Raw genomic sequence first — 20,083 nt, 5'->3', positions numbered from 1 at the left:
TCAAGAAATGTCAAGAGGCCAGTGTGGTGATGTGGAGAGAGCAGTGTAAATGAAGTGGGAGGGCGTGAGGACAAGGATGCTGGAGAACCCTCTAAGCATGAGGGCAGGGATGCTGGAGAACCCTCTAAGCATGAGGACAGGGATGCTGGAGAACCCTCTAGGCATCTGCAGAATTCAGGTTTTTACTGTAAGGGATGTATGTAGAAAGGCCCTGGAAGGATTTTAGCCAGAAAAATAAAAGATAGACTGTTCTATCATAAAGGATCACTGTGCCTGCTATATAGAGTAATGGAGGTAATAAAGGAAGGCAGTAGGAGATGAGTTAGGAGATGATGGCAGGTAAGCCAGATAGGCTGTATTGACTCCTTGAACCAACAGTGACTACAGAAATGATAGGCATAAGAAGGACACGGTATATGTTATGTCTCAAAGGAGATTAAAGTTGCCAGATGGAACTAACAGTGCTCAGTGAAGGTTTAACTTCTGATGAACAGCAAGAGATCATTTTATAGTATGACTATGTCCTGTACAATGTGAGAGATGAGACTCCATGCTCCCACTGCCCCTTTCGCTGAGTGACCCTGACATTCCTCCACTAATGAGGAACGTATATTTCCCCCTTGGTTTTGGTCCAGTCATGTGATTTGCTTTCCCTAACGAAGTGTTTTTACAGGCTGTCTTGGTAAGATGTTAGAGTCAAGTTGATACAACCCAGTGTTAGCTTGGATCACCTAGTGTTACCTGGGATGAGAGGAACGTCAAATGAAGAATTGTCTCCATCAGACTTGCCAGTAGGCATGTCTGTGGATCATTTTCTTGAATGCTAACTGATATATAAGGACCCAGCCCACTGTGGTGATAGATCCCTAGGCAAGTGGGTTTAGGCTGTATGAGAAAACTAGCTGAGCATGAACCAGAGGGAGAGCAAGCCCATAAGCAGTGTTTCTCTATGGTGTCTGCTTCAGTTCCTGCCTCAACTTCCATCAATAATGGATTATGACTTGGAAGTATAAGCTAAATAAACCCTTTCCTCCTCCAGATTGATTTTGCTCATAATGTTTTATCACAACACAAACAAACATTGACTTACTTTGATAAGTGCTTGTGCAATCAATCTTGTTCCCTGTAGCTATATAACAATAAGAATATCCTTAGATTTTGTGGAGCACAGAGAAGATTGGTAAGAATGAGAAACAGAGCTTGGCCACCCATCCAAGCTTGGTCTAGCTTAGTTCATCTCTATATGACCAAGACCCTCAGAGTAGATAAAAGCTTATTGTTGTATGCTGGTGATTGTTGTGACATGGCATTAGTTCAGCAATGGGTAACTGATACTTGTCTTTGTAGATGAGGTCACCAAGAACGTGGATGTCCCTGGAGGTGGGGAAAAGACCAGGGATGGTACTCCCCCCAGGAAATGAGAGGAGAGACTGAGATGCAGTGATCAATGAATAGAAAAGGAAAGCCAGGCATGCAGTATTCTAGAAGCCACTTTAAGTAGGATTCATAAATTCTGTCAAATCTTGTAGCTATGAAGAGGATACGTTTCAACAGCTGATCATTGGATTTAGCAATGGAGGTCCTTGATGATTTTGAAAAATATAGTTTTGTTGTTATAGTAGGGAAAAATGAAAGAAAAAATATCATAGAAGAAAACTAGAGAGATTGGTAATTATTGGATCCTTGTGGTGATTTAAATTGTAAACGTCTCATTGGCTCATGTATTTGTGTATTGATCGCTTGGTCCCCAGTTGGTGGCACTATTTGGGGAGGTTGTGGAAGTTTTAGGAGGTGGAGCCTTGATGGAGGAAATATGTCTTTAGGGCTTTGGGGGTCTATAGCCTGGCTCCACATCCTGTTCCCTTTCTCTCTGACTTCTGTGTATAGATAAAATATGGTCGGCCAGCTTCCTGCTGCTGCTACCATGCCATGCATTCCCCACCATGAAGGACTCTAACCCTCTGGAACCATAAGGTGAAATAAACTTTTTCTTCCTTTAGTTGCTTTTGGTCATAGCATATTTTATTTAATACAGCAACTGGGAAGCAAAACTAAACACTGCCTTTACGAGCCTTTTTATTTTTAAGTAAAGAACAAATAAGACTATGTCTGCATGTTCAAGTTAGAGATCCTTTAAAAGAAAACATGGAGGACAAAGGGTGAAGAATGTTGCCTGTATCCCAGGGTAAATAAGAGAATCAGGATCCTGACAGGAACTGAAGTGTTCAAATGTAAATGCCAGAGGAGGAGGCAGGTGTAGTTGTGGGAAGCATGTGAAAGAAGAATGGAAATTCCCTATGATCTTGTCTGGTAGGAAGAATTCTTGACCACTGAAGAGAAAAGTAACTATGAAATAGTCAAGTTGGAGAATGGATTGTGGATTTGGAAAGTACTGTATAACTGGTGGATAACTTCCCAGTTAAGATTTGCCACCATGAGTTTAAAATGATAGAGTCCACATTGTACATTTTTATCTAGACATAGTCACAGGATAGCAGCAAGTGCTCATGCATGGAAAGTTTGTCTTCAGGGAGGACATATTTATCCAAGCATGTTTGGAAAAGGAAATGTCTGAGAGGATAAAGGCGGGGATGAGTTATGCTGATGCACTTGAATTTAAGGTAGGAAGGAGAAAAGACAGGAAGTGGGAGATACTAAAAGACAGTAGACTCAGTAAGTCCTGGTCAGGAGAGAGGAAGAACTGGTAATCTGTAGCAGGAATCTTAAAGGGTCTTATTAATAAAATCAAATCTGAGGCCAGTTATTCAGGTAAATGCTGGAAGATCAGAGAAGCAGAACAAGCCACAGCTACCTCACCTCATCAGTTCCTCAGCTGATCCTGTTTCCTAAGACTGGAAGCCTCTGAGTCCTCATCTGAATGGATCTCAGCTGAACTGTGCTGCTCCAAAGCCTAAAAGCTTAACCAGCCAAATGCTTCTAGTTTCTGGTCCTCACACCTTATATACTTTTCTGTTTTCTACCATCACTCCCTGGGGCGTGAGTCACCATGCTTGGCTGTGTCCTTGAACAGATGGATTTCTGCCTCTGGAATGCTAGGATTAAAGGTGTGTGCTACCACTGCCTATCCTCATGTTTAATATTGTGGCTGTTCTGTCTCTGACCCCAGATAAGTTTATTAGGGTGCACAATATTTTGGGGAATACAATACTACCACAGTAATCAAAGAATAGTAGATATAACTGAAGGCTCAGGAAGGCTGTAGTCGTTGTCTGTGATACGATTACAGAAACAAGTAGCTGAGCTAAGGTAGAAGATGAAAAAGTGCTGGAGAAGGTGAGTTCAAGAAACTGAGATGCTTGGGCATCAGAAGGCATCCACATGGATTGCTGGAACAGGAAGAATCAAGACAGGAACATGTACGTGTTGATGGGTCAGAGTCAGGGGTAGTAATGAACAATGAGACTGTGCATTTGACAGTCTGATGACAACAAAATCAGAGCTGAGGGTCTTAGAGACAAGGAAATAATGGTCCGAGGGGAGCCAGGGTGAGTGTGAATAACCCCTAATCCCTGGCTCCAGCCCAAAGACACATGTCAGTTACATGGGCTCTCAGGAAGCTTCATCCTCAGGAAGAGCCAGGCTTCCATTACATTAGGAAGGGGAAGGAAATGAGAGATAGTCAGACAAAGGGTTTTGTTACGAGGGACCCATGAATTTCTGAGGGTGTGGGGGAAGGTACCATGGGAATTTCTTTCAGAACTGGGGTGTACACGTTCTAATGGAAATCTAATGAGGCAGATGAAGAGCAGCCCAGCCCATGGGTCTTCTCCCAGTGAGTGACACCAGCAGAGAGGTGAGTTCTATCCTTTGGGCAATTAGCAAGTGAGGCTGTGAATGGAGAGGACAAGGAAGAGCTTGTCTGGGCCTTTCTCACTTCCCCAGTAAAGCAAGAAAGCCTGAGCCATACAATAATGGTGTGGGCCCCTCCTCCTTCCAGTGCTCCCTGTCATGAAAATGTGTCTGTTTGTAGGAAGTGGAGTGCTAAAGAGCTAACTGACAGGTAAGAGGCACTATGAAAATTAAACAATCATCTTCATATACTTTTTTTCTCTTGTTCTGGGATCAAATGTATGACTACAAAAAAACCAGTTTTCCATTGGTATCTTGGGGAACAAATAAATATAAGAAAAAAATGTAGATAAAACATATGCATATACTAACATGTCCTGTGAGTTATATATAGCCTATTTATTATAAATATTTATCATGCACAACTCATTAGTTTGTTACCCTCCCACCATACACCTATACAGTTTCTGGATCAATTCTGTCCTTTACTTAAATTGAGCAATTTTTCTGGCTCCAAACAAGATAAAAATGTTCAAGTTTCCCTCAAAAACCTTCTTAGCTGGTTAAACTTTCCTGATAATGACAGGACCCCACCCAGGCCTGGCTAGAACATGACCCTTTCCAAACATGCTAATGCTCACTCAGCAGTTTCTCAGTGTCTTTGAGGCAAACTGGAAATGGGTGTTGTCAGCTGGAAGGCGCATGACCTCAGAATCCACAGGCTAGATTTGAGGTCACTTCCAAAGTCTTTACCAATTCCTAACAGTCTCTGGTTTCTAAGTAGACTGGAATTACCCTAGCTTTTCTCACATCTTTTGATTACCATCATCATTCAGACAAGGAGGAAGTACCCCCACCCTGTTAATGTGACAGACACTAGACTGGGTTGGGATGAATGAAGTGACCAACAGAAGGCCACTTTTTAGACAACATCTTCTTAGAAATGGTGCCTCAAAAAAAAAAAAAAAAAACATAGGAAATGACATTTAAGGCTGGGAATGCATCCGAGGGTGTCTAAGGATCAGAGTCTAGATTGTAGCTGGAAACTTGGATTTCCTGATGTTTGCTTAGTGTGCTGACCAATCTGCTGTAGTCCTAAATGATTATACAACCAGTTCATTTACTCTGCATTTGGACTACATAGAACATAAACAAGAGGATGATGGCTGATTTTGGTTGCCAACTTACATTACATACCTGGGAAGAGGACTTGCCAATTACATACCAATCGAGGAATTGCCTCCATCAGATTAGTCTGTGGGCATGTCTGTAAGAGCATTTTCATAACTACTAATTGATCTAGGAGGACTCAGTCTGCTCTGGGCAGTGCCAACCTGAAGAAGGTGGGCCTAGGCTACCTATGAAAATTAGCTGAGTCTGGAAACAAGCCAGTAACTCAGTAAGCTCCTCCATGGTCTCTGCTTCAGCTCCTGGCTCCAGATTCCTACCTTGAACTGTTGCCCCAACTTCCCCCAATGATGGATTGTGGCCTGGAAGTGTAAGATGAAATAAACCCTTTCCTCCCCAAGTTGTTTTTGGTCGGTGTTTTACCACAGAAACAAAAAGCAAATTATAACAAGAGAGGGAAAAAAATGAAAGCAAAAAATAATGCAAAATTAATCATTTCTGATGCTTTAGGAAGGCCAAAGTTATTTTTGAAATATCCAGGTATCAATTAGCCACCGCCTCTTATTGCCCAGACAGTCAAGATTGATAGTAAAAATTAGAAACAACAAACATGAAACATTGATGGAGCCAGTACAGCTGCATCAGAATCCAGCACACTGTGGTGATCAGGATGGATTCCGAGTGGTCAGGAAGCAGTTATAATGTCAGCCCTGACATTATAAGATTTCCAGTTTGGTGCATATTTTGTGTCGAAACCCTATCAAGTAAGATGTGCAAACCCGAAGGTCTGAAAGAAGAGAGACAGGCTTACCTGGGTCCTTCTGGTCACCCAGTTTGTCTAGAATGTTGAAGGAGATATCGAGGTACTCTCTCTGGATAGCGCTGACAGCAATCTTCCTTTGTTTCCTTTGCCTGGGGACAATCTGAATCTTAAATTCTGATTCCTCAGCCCCATCCTCCTCCACCTTCTTTTCAGGGTTCTGTTCCGTGTCGGACTCAGCACTGGTGTTGGGCTTTTCAATTTCTATTGGATTCTCAGCATCTTCAGGAACTTTGAGGAGCACAGTTTTGGTCCCTGATGTTGGTGTCTGCCCTGCCTTTTCCTCAGCTGGGCCAAGGTCAGGGTTGTAGTCCATTGACATCTCAGGGACAGCGGATGACTTCTGGAGGAGGTCTCGTTTTTGCTTAAGCGTTAGCGGACTGCCAGAGGGAAGCTCCCTCAGCTCCTCTGACTTGGACAGCTCTTCCGAGTCTGTGAGATCGTCTAGAGCTGTGACTGTAGAGTCTTCGTTGCCTGTTGAGTGATGGTTTCCTGAGTCCTTAGAAGAGAAGTCTTTGGAACAGTCTTCCACACTCACCTGCACAAGCGGGGTGGTGCTTAGGCTGAGGACTGAGGGCTGGCTGGGAATGGAAGATGAGGAGGCAGCATTCTTACCCAAGGGACCATCATTCCCTTGGTTCATCATCTCTTCCTCTTCATCACTTTCTACTATTCTGAGAGGTGGGAGAGGCTCAAATACAAGAGAGTCACTGTCAGATGTTGAGAGTATAGAGTGTTTCTCTGGCCCAGATGTTGAATCTGAGGACAAATCTATGAGATCTAAATCCTCTTTAGGAGCAGGCTTTCCCGGGGAGTCAACTCTCACTTCAAATGTCTCCATGCAGTTCAACCTAACTTCTGGTATCACAGGCCTTCGTGTTTCTTGAAAACCTTCACTCGATGGATTCTTGGGTATTTCAGTATTGTCCGGCCTCGTGGCAGAATTCTGTCTAGAGCGTCCGTGGTGGTCATTTTGCCGTTGTGTGATATAAGCAGCTTGGGCAGGAGGCTTATCTATGTCACACCGATCTATGCAGGACTTCCTACGATGCTCATCTAATGTGAACAAGAGGGAGTCTGCATTCCCTATATCAAGAGATTTTTGTTTTAAAGAGCGTAGCTTTTTTTTCTGAATGCTTTCTTCTCTCACACAGTGTAGAACGCTGTCTTGTAACGCACCCGATTCTCTATATTCAGCCAGTTCTATTTCACCTGATTAAAACAGAAAGAGCTAGTACTATTTCCCTCTGAGAGTTTACCATTTTCCCCTCATACGTGGGTACACAATTGGCACAAATCGTAATTATAATCCCAGCTCTACCAGAAGGGAAAACTGACTTTCTGGCCATGTTTTTGTAAGATTTATTCTGATTTCAAGAACTGGGAAACTTGGGTACAAAAGAAACCCAAGCAATGGTTTAAGATAGGATTTCCAAAAAAATCAAGCTTGGAGGTAGCTCCTCAGCTCGGATAGTCATTAGACATAAGAGAGGGGTTTGTTTGTTTATTTGTTTTGTTTATTTCATTCTGTTTTTGGCTGAGGCAGGTCTAGGAACTTGTATTCAAATTGTGTGGAAGAGAAGCAAACATTTTGCAACAAATCAAATCAAGCAATGGCCCTTGAAGACAATCATGACATTAATGACATCATCTGTCAACTCACGTGTATATATATAAATGTGTGTATATATATACTGTTTGTGCATACATAGATAGAAAAATCAACAATATCAAAATATGTGGTAACATAATAAAATTAAGATTTCACCCCAAACAAATGGTAGAGTACAACATTTCTGCATAAAACTACTAAGAGGAAAAATTCATACTTCTCTGAGCATTCATTTCAACCGGCTGGTATTTCACCATTTTGCTGCCGCCTATCCTTTTCAATCTTGCAAAAAAAGTTTGAGACTCTTTATTGCAGGGTCCAGTAGGTGTATCATGAATATCAGATTCATCAAAAACACTATCTTCTTCTAATTGGGGAGAAAAAGTCAAAATTACACTTAGGAGGTTACTCTCTCTTAGGCTGTGTCTACACAAGCATTCAGTGAAAGCATTCTAGAGCAGTCTAAGTGGTTTCTGCACCAGCAGAGTTTAGCTGTGGGTTTATACTCCATCCAGACCATCCAGATCTAAACCGAGCAACAGTTACAAAGCTGCCCATCATCTTCTGAATAACAGAGGGCAGCACTGTGAGAAGCATCTCAGCGGTTCACCAGAGCCTTCCTTGGGCAATGTGCCCATTACTCTTGAAACCAAGTGACATGCAGTTACCAGCATTCCATCCAGGAGTGTGGACATTGCTTGAATTTGTCTGTTATTTTCAGGCTAATTTGACAACAAGAACATTAACATGAATGGGGCTTGACCTTTCTAAAATTATATGCCTTCTTGGTATCTGGGAACTGGCATAGACACAGCCTAACAGTACATGCACCTTATACTTTGTGAATGCAAAATACTGTACTCTACACTTGGTAATGAAACACACAACACACAGAAAAAGCTTAGAGAAGGCACTTGTCATCTCAGAAGCTCCACGGATGATTATGGACTGAAAGAGTAAACAAAGGAAAAATCAAACAGAAAATCACATTTCTTCCTATTATAAGAAGACTCTTTTCTGAGGCATTTACTGTGCATCTGTAACAGATTGTATGGATACTGGGATGCGGAGGGACCTTTGGCTCTTGTGATCCTGGGCTCCATAGCCAAGTTGGTTGCTTACTGTCTAAGTTTGCTTATAGGTCCTTTCTCCTTTCCCTACTTGGCTGCTCTTAAGTCAAAATAATCCAAGCAACATATAAGTGAAGAAAGAACTATCCTGCTCCCAAAACCTCAGGTTTACTTCCCCACATTTCCTCTCTCATCCTTTCTAAAGGATAAGGCACATAAAAGCAGTGAGATAAAGGATGGTGAAAGGCACTTCACAGCACAGAAAAGGAAATTTCCTGCTATCTGAGGCGAGTATCCCTGGAACTGTAATGTTTGAGCTTTATGGATACCTACATGTGACAAGACACAACCCAGGCATGACAATGGTAATGCTGAGTCTCCATTTCTTGAGTCTAGAAAAACTGTCAGCCCTAAAGTTTATAGACCAATCTTACCCTAACGCACAAGAGTCTAACAGTGAACAGAACTTGAAGCAGTAAACGTTAGTTGATGTCACCACAGAAATCTTTTTAATCAAATAAAAAACATTAACAATCAAAACGGATACAAAGCTCCATGTGTGCGTACACAAAGATAAGGCATCCTATCAAATTCCCATGTATCTGGGGAAATGCATAACATGACCTACTTTGTTTCTTTTTTAGAAAAAAATAATACCTTTTAGAAACTATTTTCTAAGCAAATGGCAATAGTGACTTAAATTTCATAATTCTGGAATATCTCTCGAAGTGTACTGTATTGTATGATAGAGATGAGAGAACAATAGCTGTTCTTTCTACCCAGGAAGTCATCTGGGGGTGGGCCTGTCTGGACACTAAGCACACTGAAAACGCCATAGCTTAAATGAGTCTACGGAATTTTCCAGAGTCCTAAGCTGACAAACACCGCATTCTCCAAGAAAGATGTGGATGGTCCCAGAATCATAGCTGGTCCTCTGCGTCATCTGCAGCCAGCCAAGTGCCTTGGGACTCACAGCCACAAACAACGGATCACCGGCCACTAGACAATCTCCTACAGTCCGCCCTATTGGTCCCGGCTGCTCTAACACTACAGGGCCAACAGGCACTTGGTTTTCTCCCAAGATTTGATTCAGTGATGGCATTGTTTATAATCCTAGTTAAACTGAGACATTTATCAAAGATACAAACCTTGGCTCTTCACCTTTTACCTGTAATTTCACTCAATTTAGCATTTCGTTCTACCGTTGCCTCTGAGGAAAAGCTATCAATGAAAAAGGCATTCACACTGAAAATAATTTAAACCTATACACAAAAGCTTCTTCACTTCTATCGCCTGCAATCACTTCATACTGAATAATGAGGCTCGGAAAAGGCACTTCAGAAAATTGAGACTGAATTCAAAGTCTGTGAGCATGAAGTTCAAGGGCAAACTATAGACACTCAAGTGATGATTCCACTGACTGCCAACCCAGACAGGTCACAGCCCCAAGGCAAGACGTTTCCAGCCTGTAATAGGAGGCTATGACAGCTTGTTAATCAGATGGTAGAAAATAGCATACTTAATATCATTATTATTTTGAATCTCAGAAGTATGCCAACTGTTTCTCCTGCACACTCAATTCAAAAAGTGAAAGCAGCGATATTCTAGAGATTATTGAACAATTAACTAAATAGGCAATGGCGGTTTGGGCGTTGTAAGAATATATGGGAGTGCTCCTCTACCTCCTTAGACAGTGTAAAGGCTGCTGTCTGGAAGAGCATCCTGTATCCCAGCTAAGTTCAGGACAGAGTTCTGTCTGGAGAAGTACCTTTTTCTTTCTCGCTGTATCTGCTTATGTTGCTGTTGTCACTGTACAGAGGTCCTGCCGTGGCATGGGGCTTGCAGCTATGGTACTGCGCATTGAGTGTATTGACTGTTATGTGAATCAGGTGTAGCAGGATCTTGCTGACATCACAGTCTCGGTACGGGTACTGTCCAATGGGGAGAAAATACAGGTGGTTATTCCAAAGGATAAGTTTTCCCAGGGATCTGACTGGATAGTTTCCTTGTATTTCTCATGCACTAGAAGAACGCACACAAAAGTAACAACATAGGTTCTGATCAGAAGCTTGTCTTAAGGGTCCCTGCCTCTCCTTGCACCTAACCACTGACAGCGACATAGGCTAGATCACAGCAGATGCTTAAAGAACACAGACACTGCTCCTGGATAACTATAATTGTAAATATCATCATTTGCGAAAACTAATCAATACTTAGATAAAATATGAGAGTCTGAGCACAGAAGTTAATGACTATTTTAAAACCACTTTTGAAATCCTAAATTGGCACTCCCTCCCATTTCTTTTCCACTCTTAATAACTCTTGGCCTCTCAGCACTGATTACATTTCTTCTGAAGGTCAAATTTTTTATTTCATGGAATGCTCATCCATTCGGGACCCTCCTAGCACTGTGCTCTCAGAACAACCTTCCATGCGAGCAGAGGGAGCACAGCCACTCACCTTGTAAAGGATGACGAGCAAGGCCTTCAACCACATCTGCCTGATGTGAGGCTTTAAGGACCAGAGGGAGCAGCGAGGTGGCTGTTGGAAATAATGCCGTAGTTGAGGACAAGAGCAGTATTTGAGCACCTGGACCACGAGGGGGAGAAGGTGTTTGCCCAAGTTAATGTTATAGTCCATAACCTGAAATAGAAGAATATTAGTAACTGAAAGAAAACTATAAGTATAAGGAAAAGGAAAAATTTGAGCCATCACAGCATACACAGAAGCACCTCACAAAGTATCAGTATGAAGACAGTATATACGAAGGGGAACTGTTCAACCTCATAGTAAATTTTAGTACTTGCAAACTGATAGTTTTTATCTAACCATCTATTTATTTCATTATGTGTTAAAAAAATAAAATTGAATCTATTAAAATATGTATCACAACAATTAACTAGGACTAGGCTACTCTGGGTGAAAATAAAACCTTGCATTAACCATATAGAGAAATGAGATTGCTTGGATGCATCTGGCAAGGCTAGAAAGTGGTATAATCTTCTAGAATAGAAACTTAGCAAAATGCATTTGAAACTAAGAGAAAGTATACATCCTTTATCATAGCTAAATGGATCTGAAGAAAACAGTCAGGCAAGTGTTCTATTCAGCATGGCTTTGTTGTCCCAAATTGAAAATTATTTCTATATTCAACCATTAACTAGATATTATTTGTGCCAGGTATGGTGGTTCATGCCTGCAATCCCAACACTCAGAAGGCTGAGACAGAAGAATGTGAAGCCAGCCTGGTCTACATAGTGAATATTGGGTTACAGTGTGAGACCCTGTATCAACAAACAAACAAAAAAATAAGTAAAGTAAATACAACATTATTTGTATAAAAGTATACTTTGTAGCCATTAATTGGGAGATTTTATAATCATATCTATAATACAAACTTCATAATTACTAATTTGGTTTTTTAAAGCTATTTTTATAACAGTATCTATAATGGTGCATATACTTTTTTAAAATTTTTCTTTTTTTGAGAAAGGTCTCATGTAGCCCAGGCTAGACTACAGCTCATTATCCCCCTACCTTTGCCTCCTAAGTGCAGGGATTACAGGCATTGTAATCTTACCCAGTTTATATATACATTTTTATTGTTGTTTTGGTCTTTCAAAACAGGGCTTCTCTGTGTAGCCCTAGCTGTCCTGGAACTCACTCTGTAGGCCAGGCTGGCCTCAAACTCAGAGATCCACCTGCCTCTGCCTCTTGAGTGCTAGGATTAAAGGTGTGTGCCACCACACCTGGGTAGACATTTTTATTTAAAAAAAAAAAAATGTGTCAGGCCAATGAGATGTCTCAGTCAGTGAAAGTGCTTGCTGTCAAGCCTGATGTACTGAGTTCAATTCTTGGAAAGCACATGGTAGCATAAGAGAATCAGTCCAGGAAGTTGTCCTCTCTCCTTCACATGTACACCATGGTACACAAAAATGAAAGGGTAAATGCAAAAAACGTTGTCAGAGTAAGCTTTTAAAAATATGCCTAGTTACAAGTGTGTGTGTGTGTGTGTGTGTGTGTGTGTGTGTGTGTGTGTGTGTGTGCATGTATGTAGGCATGTGTATGTGTGACACAAATTCAGGAGGAGAATTTTATAGACTTTTTCATTTAAAAACTCATAATTTCTAAAGTAAAAGCACAATGTGGATTCAGAGAAGAGAAGAAGGGAGAAGGGGAAGTGGTATTTGCTGTCGAAAATAACACACACCCAACTATCTGCCTCAGAAGAGGAGCTGCCTTCAGGTCCTGCTTTCTTGTTGTGTTCACTCTATTACAATCTGTGGGAGCAAACTGGCAATAGCTGTTGCCTGTTAAGTGCCAGCCACATGACAGACACTGAGTAAGATGTTTTTACAGTGTGTTCATTTGGCAGTCCTCGCCAGCCTGTAAGCAGGTGAGAGACTTGCCTTCAGGCTGCACAACTACCCCCACCACCCACTGGACTCTGTCCCTCCAAGACCCACTCCACTGCCCAATCTCATGCGCCTAAACATCCTCCCTGTAGTCAGCACTCCCTGCAACCCCAGCAAACTACATATGCACAGGCGCAAACCACACCAGTTGGAAAAACAGGTGAGTGACTGGCCTCCCAGCTGGACTGCCCCAAAGTCCAGACCCTAAACCTCAGGGCACATTCTGTGCCCTTCCCTGTCCCATCCCAGCACCAGCAAGGTAGCTGGTCCCTGCTCCCAACTCTGGTGGAACTCCACTGCTCTGGTGCAGTCCCCACCAGCCTTCAAGCAGATGAGAGACCTGCCTCCATGCTGCAGTACCACCCCTGCCATCTTCTGGACTTTGTCCCTCCAAGACCCACTCTGCCACCCAAACCCATGCACCTGAACATCTTCTCCATGGCCCACCCTCCCCTGTAACCCCAGCTGACTACATAGGCACAGATGCAAAACACACCAGTTGGAAGAACAGATGAGTAAATGCCAGTGTAAGAATACATTCAACAACTGAAAGAACAATATGGCACCACCAGAACACAGTGATCTTACAACAGCAACACCTAAACATTTCAAGGCAGCTGAAACACAAGAAAATGACCTTAAAAATAACTTTATCAGGGGTTGGGGATTTAGCTCAGTGGTAGAGTGCTTGCCTAGCAAGCGCAAGGCCCTGGGTTTGATCATCAACTCCACAAAAAAAAATAATAATAATAACTTTATGAAGATGATAGAGGCCCTTAAAGAGGAAATGAAAACTTCCCTTAAAGAAATCAAGAAAAAGACAAACAAAAAATCAGAAATCAAACAGTCCCTTAAAGACAAGAAAAAAAACAATCAAACCAGTGAATGAAATGGTTCAAGACTTGAAAACTGAAATAGAAACAATAAAGAAAACACAAACTGAGAGACTTCTGGAAATGGAAAATCTGGGGAGGCAAACAGGAATGACAGATGCAAGCATCACTAACAGAATACAGGAGAAGGAAAAGAGAATCTCAGGTATTGAAGATATAATAGAGGAAATTTATTCATCAGTCAATGAAAATGTTAAATCCAATAAATTCGCAACACAAAACATCCAGGAAGTCTGTGACACCATGAAAAGACCAAACTTAAGAATAACAGATAGAAGATGGACAAGAATCCCATCTCAAAAGCACAGAAATCATGTTCAATAAAATCATAGAAGAAAACTTTCCCAACCTCAAGAAGGCACAGATGCCTATAAAGCTTACAGAACACCAAATAGGCTGAACAACAACAGCAAAAGTCCCCTCGCCACATAATAATCAAAACACTAAACACACAAAATAAAGAAAGAATATTAAGAGCTGCAAAGGAAAAAGGCCAAGTAACATATGAAGGCAGATCTATCAGAATTACACCTGACTTCTCAATGGAGACTCTAAAAGCCAGAAGGTCCTGGAAAGATGTTTTGCAAATGCTAAAGACCATGGATGCCAGTCCAGACTACCATACCCAACAAAATTTTCAATCACCATAGATGAAGAAAACAAGATATTTCATGACAAAACCAGATTTAAATAATACCTATCCACAAATTCATCCCTATAGAAAGTACTAGAAGGAAAACTCCAACCCAAGGAAGCTAGCTACATCCACAAAAACACAGACAACAGATAATCTCACATCAGCAAAACCTAAAGAAGAGAAACACACATACTACCATCACCACCACCAAAACCGAAAAACAACAGAAATTAATAATCACTTGTCATTAACATCTCTTAATATCAATGGACTCAATTCGCCAAAAAAAAGGACACAAGCTAACAGAATGGATATAAAAACAGGATCCATCCTTCTGCTGCATACAAGAAACACACCTCAACTTCAAAGATAGACATTACCTCAGAGTAAAGGGTTGGGAAAAGATTTTCCAATCAAATGTACCTAAGAAGCAAGCTGGTGTAGCTATCCTAATATCCAACAATGTTTTGGAAAGAATCAGTAGTCCTTTGTTTCATGTCCTGTCTGTCCTGTTTGTCAGCAGCTGATTCGAGGATACTTTGTTGTCTGGTGGCTAACTTTTGCCACAATGAAAGTTAACTCCATATGCAGTTTTTTCAATGTTCATATTTTCTCTGAAGTAGATTGGTACTGCCAGGAGCTGTCATGTCTCATAGGACATTTCATATTCATCAAAGGAAATATTCATCACAATGAAGCCTCAATTCTGAACATCTATGCCCCAAATACAAGGGCACTCACATATGTAAAAAAAAAAAAACATTACTAAAGCTTAAACCACACATCAAACCCCACACATTAACAGTGGGAGATTCAACATCCCACTTTCACCAATGGACAGGTCTGCCAGACAGAAATTTAACAGAGAAACAGGGAACTCAATGTTATGGTTCAAATGGACTTAATAGACATCTACATAACATTTCACCCAAACACAAAAGAATATACCTTTTTCTCAGCACCACATAGAACCTTCTTTAAAATTGACCACATACTTGGTCATAAAGCAAATATCAACAGATACAAAAAATTGGAATAACCCCTTGTATCTTATTGAATAACCATGGGTTAAAATTAGAGTTCAACAACACAAACCACAAAAAAGCCTACAAACTATAAAAACTGAACAACTCTCAACTGAATCACCACTGGATCAAGGAAGAAATAAAGAAAGAAATCAAAGATTTCCTAGAATTCAATGAAAATAAATCCACAATATACTCAGACTTATGGGAGACTATGAAAGCAGTGCTAACAGGAAAGTTCATAGCACTAAGTGCCTACATAAAGAAGTTGGAGAAATCCCACACTAGCAACTTGATAGCACACCTAAAAGCTCTAGAACAAAAAGAAGCAAATTCACTCAGGAGGAGTAGACAGCAGTAAATAATAAAGCTCCAGGCTGAAATCAATAAATTATAAACAAAGAAAACAGTACAAAGAATCAATTAAAAAAAGTTTGTACTTTAAGAAAATCAATAAGATAGACAAATCTTTATCAAAACTAACCAAAAGACAGAGAGATAATATCAAAATTAACAAAATCAGAAACAAAAAAAGGGGCATATAATAACACACACTGAGGAAATCCAGAGAATCATATTTCAAAAACCTGTACTCCTCAAAATTGGAAAATTTAAAAGAAATGGATGGTTTTCTTGATAGGTACCACATACCAAAATTAAATCAATACAAAATAAGCAATTTAAATAGACCTATGGCCCCTAAGAAAATAGAAAGTCATTAAAAATCTCCCAACTAAAAAAAGGCCCAAGGCCAGTTGGTTTCAGTACAGAATTCTATCAGAATTTCAAAGAAGAGCTAATACCAATGCTTCTCAATTTGTTCCAAACCATAGAAACAGAAGGAACATTGCCAAATTCTTTTTATGAGGGTACAGTTACCCTGATACCCAAACCACACAAAGATGCAACAAAGAAAGAGAATTATAGACTAATCTCTCTCATGAACATTGATGCAAAAATACTCAATAAAATACTGGCAAACTGAATCCAAAAACAAATCAAAAAATCATCCACCATGGTCAAGTAGGCCTCATCCCAGAGATGCAGGGATGGTTCAACATATGAAAATATGTCAATATAATCCACCATATAAACAAATTGAAAGAAAAAAACCACATGATCATCTCCTTGGATGCTGAAAAGGCCTTTGACAAAATCCAATCCCCCTTCATGATAAGGGTCTTGGAAGGATCAGGGATACAAGAAACATACCTAAACATAATAAAAACAATATACAGCAAGCTGACAGCCAATATAAAATTAAATGGAGAGAAACTCAAAGCAATTCCACTAAAATCAGGAACAAGACAAGGCTGTCCACTCTCTCCATATTTATTCAATATAGTACTTGATGTTCTAGCTAGAGCAATAAGACAACAAAAGGAGATCAAGAGGATACAAATTGGAAAGGAAGAAGTCAAACTTTCACTATTTGGAGAATTTATGATAGTATATGTAAGTAACCCCAAAAGTTATACTAAGAAACCCCTACAGGGTTGGGGATTTAGCTCAGTGGTAGAGTGCTTGCCTAGCAAGTACAAGGCCCTGGGTTCGGTCCTCTGCTCTGGCAAAAAAAAAAAAAAAAAAAAAAAAAAAAAAAACCCTACAGCTGATAAACACCTTTGGTAATGTGGATGGATACAAGATTAACTAAAAAAAAATCAATAGCCTTCCTATATACAAATGATAATGAGTAAGAAATCAGAGAAACAACACCCTTCACAATAGCCACAAATAATATAAAATATCTTGGAGTAATTCTAACCAAACAAGTGAAAGACTTGCATGACAAGAACTTCAAGAAAGAAATTTAAGAAGATCTCCCATGCTCATGGATCAGTAGTATTAACAGAGTAAAAATGGCTGTCTTACCAAATGCACTCTACAGATTCAATACAATCCCCATCAAAATTCCAACACAATTCTTCATGGATCTCAAAAGAATAATACTCAACTCTATATGTAAGAACAAAAAACTCAGCATAGCTAAAACAATTCTGTATAATAAAGGAACTTCCAAAGGTATCACCATCCCTGATTTCAAGCTCTCCTATAGAGTTATAGTAATAAAAACTGCATGGTATTGGCATAGAAGCAGACACATGGATCAATGGAATCAGATTGAAGACCCTGATGTAAATCCACATATTTATGAACACCTGATTTTTGAAAAAGAAGCCAAAATTACACAATGGGGGAAAAAAGCGACTTCAACAAATGGTGCTGGCATAACTGGATGTTTGCATGTAGAAGAATGCAAATAGATCCATATCTATCACCGTGCACAAAACTCAAGTCCAAGTGGACCAAAAACCTCAACATAAATCCAGTTACACTGAAACTGATAGAAGAGAAAGTAGGAAGTAGCCTTGAATGCACTGGCACAGGAGACCACTTTCTGAATATAACACCAGTAGCACTGACACTGAGATCGACAATTAATAAATGGGACCTCATGAAACTGAAAGGATTCTGTAAGACAAAGGACGCCATCAATAGGACACAGTGGCAGCCTACAAAATGGGAAAATATCTTTACCAACTCCACATCTGACAGAGGGCTGATCTCCAAAATATATAAAGAACTCAAGAAACTAGACATCAAAATATCAAATAGTCCAATTTTAAAAATGGGGAACAGATTTAAACACAGAAGTCTCAACAGAAGAATCTCAAATGGCATCTAGGTTGTTTCCAGGTTCTGGCTATTACAAACAATGCTGATATGAACATAGCTGAGCAAATGCCCTTGTGGTATGATTGAGCATTCCTTGGGTATATGCCCAAGAGTGCTACAGCTGGGTCTTGGGGGAGATGGATTCCTAATTTTCTAAGGAAGCGCCATATTGATTTCCAAAGTGGCTGTACAAGCTTGCATTCCCACCAGCAGTGGAGGAGAGTTCCCCTTGCTCCACATCCTCTCCAGCATAAGCTGTCTGTGTTTTTTGATCTTAGCCATTCTGACAGGTGTAAGGTGGTATCTCAGAGTCATTTTGATTTGCATTTCCCAGATAATTAGGGACGTTGAGCAATTCCTTAAATGTCTTTCAGCCATTTGAACTTCCTTTGTGGAGAAGTCTCTGTTTAGTTCTATAGCCCATTTCTTAATTGGACTGTTGGGCATTTTGATGTCTAATTTCTTGAGTTCTTTATATATTCTGGATATCAGCCCTCTGTCAGATGTGGGTTTGGTGAAGACCTTTTCCCATTCTGTAGGCTGTCACTTTGTCTTGTTGACCATGTCCTTTGCTCTACAAAAGCTTCTCAGTTTCAACAGGTCCCATTGATTGATTGTTTCTCTCAGTGTCTGTGCTACTGGTGCTACATTTAGAAAGTGATCTCCTGTGCCAATGCGTTCAAGAGTACTTCCTACTTTCTCTTCTATCAGGTTCAGAGTAACTGGATTTATGTTGAGGTCTTTGATCCACTTGGACTTAAGTTTTGTGCACAGTGACAGATATGGATCCATTTGCAGCCTTCTACACACTGACATCCAGTTATGCCAGCACCATTTGTTGAAGATGCTTTCTTTTTTCCATTGTACATTTTTGGCTTCTTTGTCAAAAATTATATGTTCATAGGTGTGTGAGTTAATGTCAGGGTCTTCAATTCAATTCCATTGGTCCACATGTCGGTTTTTATGCCAGTACCAAGCTGTTTTTATTATGGTAGCTCTATAGTAGAGCTTGAGGTTGGGGATCGTGATGCCTCCAGAGGTTGTTTTATTGTACAGGATTCTTTTGGCTATCCTGGGTTTTTTGTCTTTCCATATGAAGTTGAGTATTATTCTTTCCAGATCTGTGAAGAATTGTGAAGAATGGATAAAGAAAATATGGTACATATACACAATGGAGTACTACTCAGCAGAGAAAAACAATGACATCATGAGGTTTGCAGGCAAATGGATGGATCTAGAAAAAATAATCCTGAGTGAGGTAACCCAGACTCAGAAGGACAAACATGATATGTACTCACTCATAGGAGGATACTAGATGTAAACAAAGATGACTAGACTGCTACACAACTCCAGGGAGGCTACCTAGAAAACAGGACTCTAGGAAAGACACAGGGATCACGCAATGACAGAGAAATGGATGAGATCTACATGAACAACCTGGACGACCGTGGGAGTAATGAAGGGCAAGATTTGAGGAAAAGAAAGCTTAGGGGAGCAGGAGATCCCAGCTGGATCAAGAACAGAAAGGGAGAATGAGGAATAACAGACCATGATAAATGAAGACCACATGAGAACAGAAGTAGGCAGAGTGCTCGAGAGGTCCCCAGAAATCCACAATGATATATCCTCTGTAGACTACTGGCAGTGGTTGAGGGAGGGCCTGATCTGACCTAGTCTGGTGATCAGATGACTAAACAGCCTAGCAGTCGTCTTGGAACTCTCATCCAATAACTGATGGAAGTGGATGCAGAGATCCTCAGCCAGGCCCCAGGTGGAACTCCAGGTGTCCAACTGTCGAGAAGGAGGAGGGCTGCAAGAGTGTGAATTGTTGAATCCAAGATTGCAAAAAGCACAGGGACAAATATCCAATCGAATGGAAGCCCATGAATTATGAGCCAAAGGCTGTGGAGCCCCCACAGCTGGATCAGGCCCTCTGGATAAGTGAGACAATTGAATAGCTTGATCTGTTTGGGAGGCGACCAGGCTGTGGGACCGGG

At 40.6% G+C, this 20,083-nt stretch overlaps 1 protein-coding gene across 18 annotated transcripts in view; it reads right to left on the bottom strand.

Annotated features, from left to right (window-relative positions):
- Unc79 (unc-79 homolog, NALCN channel complex subunit) overlaps positions 1 to 20,083 on the bottom strand; it is a 247,964-nt gene that overhangs the window by 72,820 nt on the left and 155,061 nt on the right. For 8 of the 18 annotated variants that reach the window (XM_036205577.1, XM_036205575.1, XM_036205593.1 and 5 more), the window contains 4 exons: positions 10,901 to 11,083; positions 10,209 to 10,371; positions 7,588 to 7,737; positions 5,750 to 6,970 (listed from right to left, as the gene is read on the bottom strand). In XM_036205577.1, coding sequence (XP_036061470.1) covers positions 5,750 to 6,970; positions 7,588 to 7,737; positions 10,209 to 10,371; positions 10,901 to 11,083 — 1,717 coding nt within the window. The remainder of the gene's footprint in view (positions 1 to 5,749; positions 6,971 to 7,587; positions 7,738 to 10,208; positions 10,372 to 10,900; positions 11,084 to 20,083) is intronic. The other 10 variants (XM_036205590.1, XM_036205592.1, XM_036205583.1 and 7 more) reach the window with 5 other exon arrangements.

This window comes from Onychomys torridus, chromosome 14 (genome assembly GCF_903995425.1).
Source record: "Onychomys torridus chromosome 14, mOncTor1.1, whole genome shotgun sequence".
In the NCBI taxonomy this organism is placed as follows: Eukaryota; Metazoa; Chordata; class Mammalia; order Rodentia; family Cricetidae; genus Onychomys; species Onychomys torridus.
This window is presented reverse-complemented; position numbering and strand designations above follow the sequence as displayed.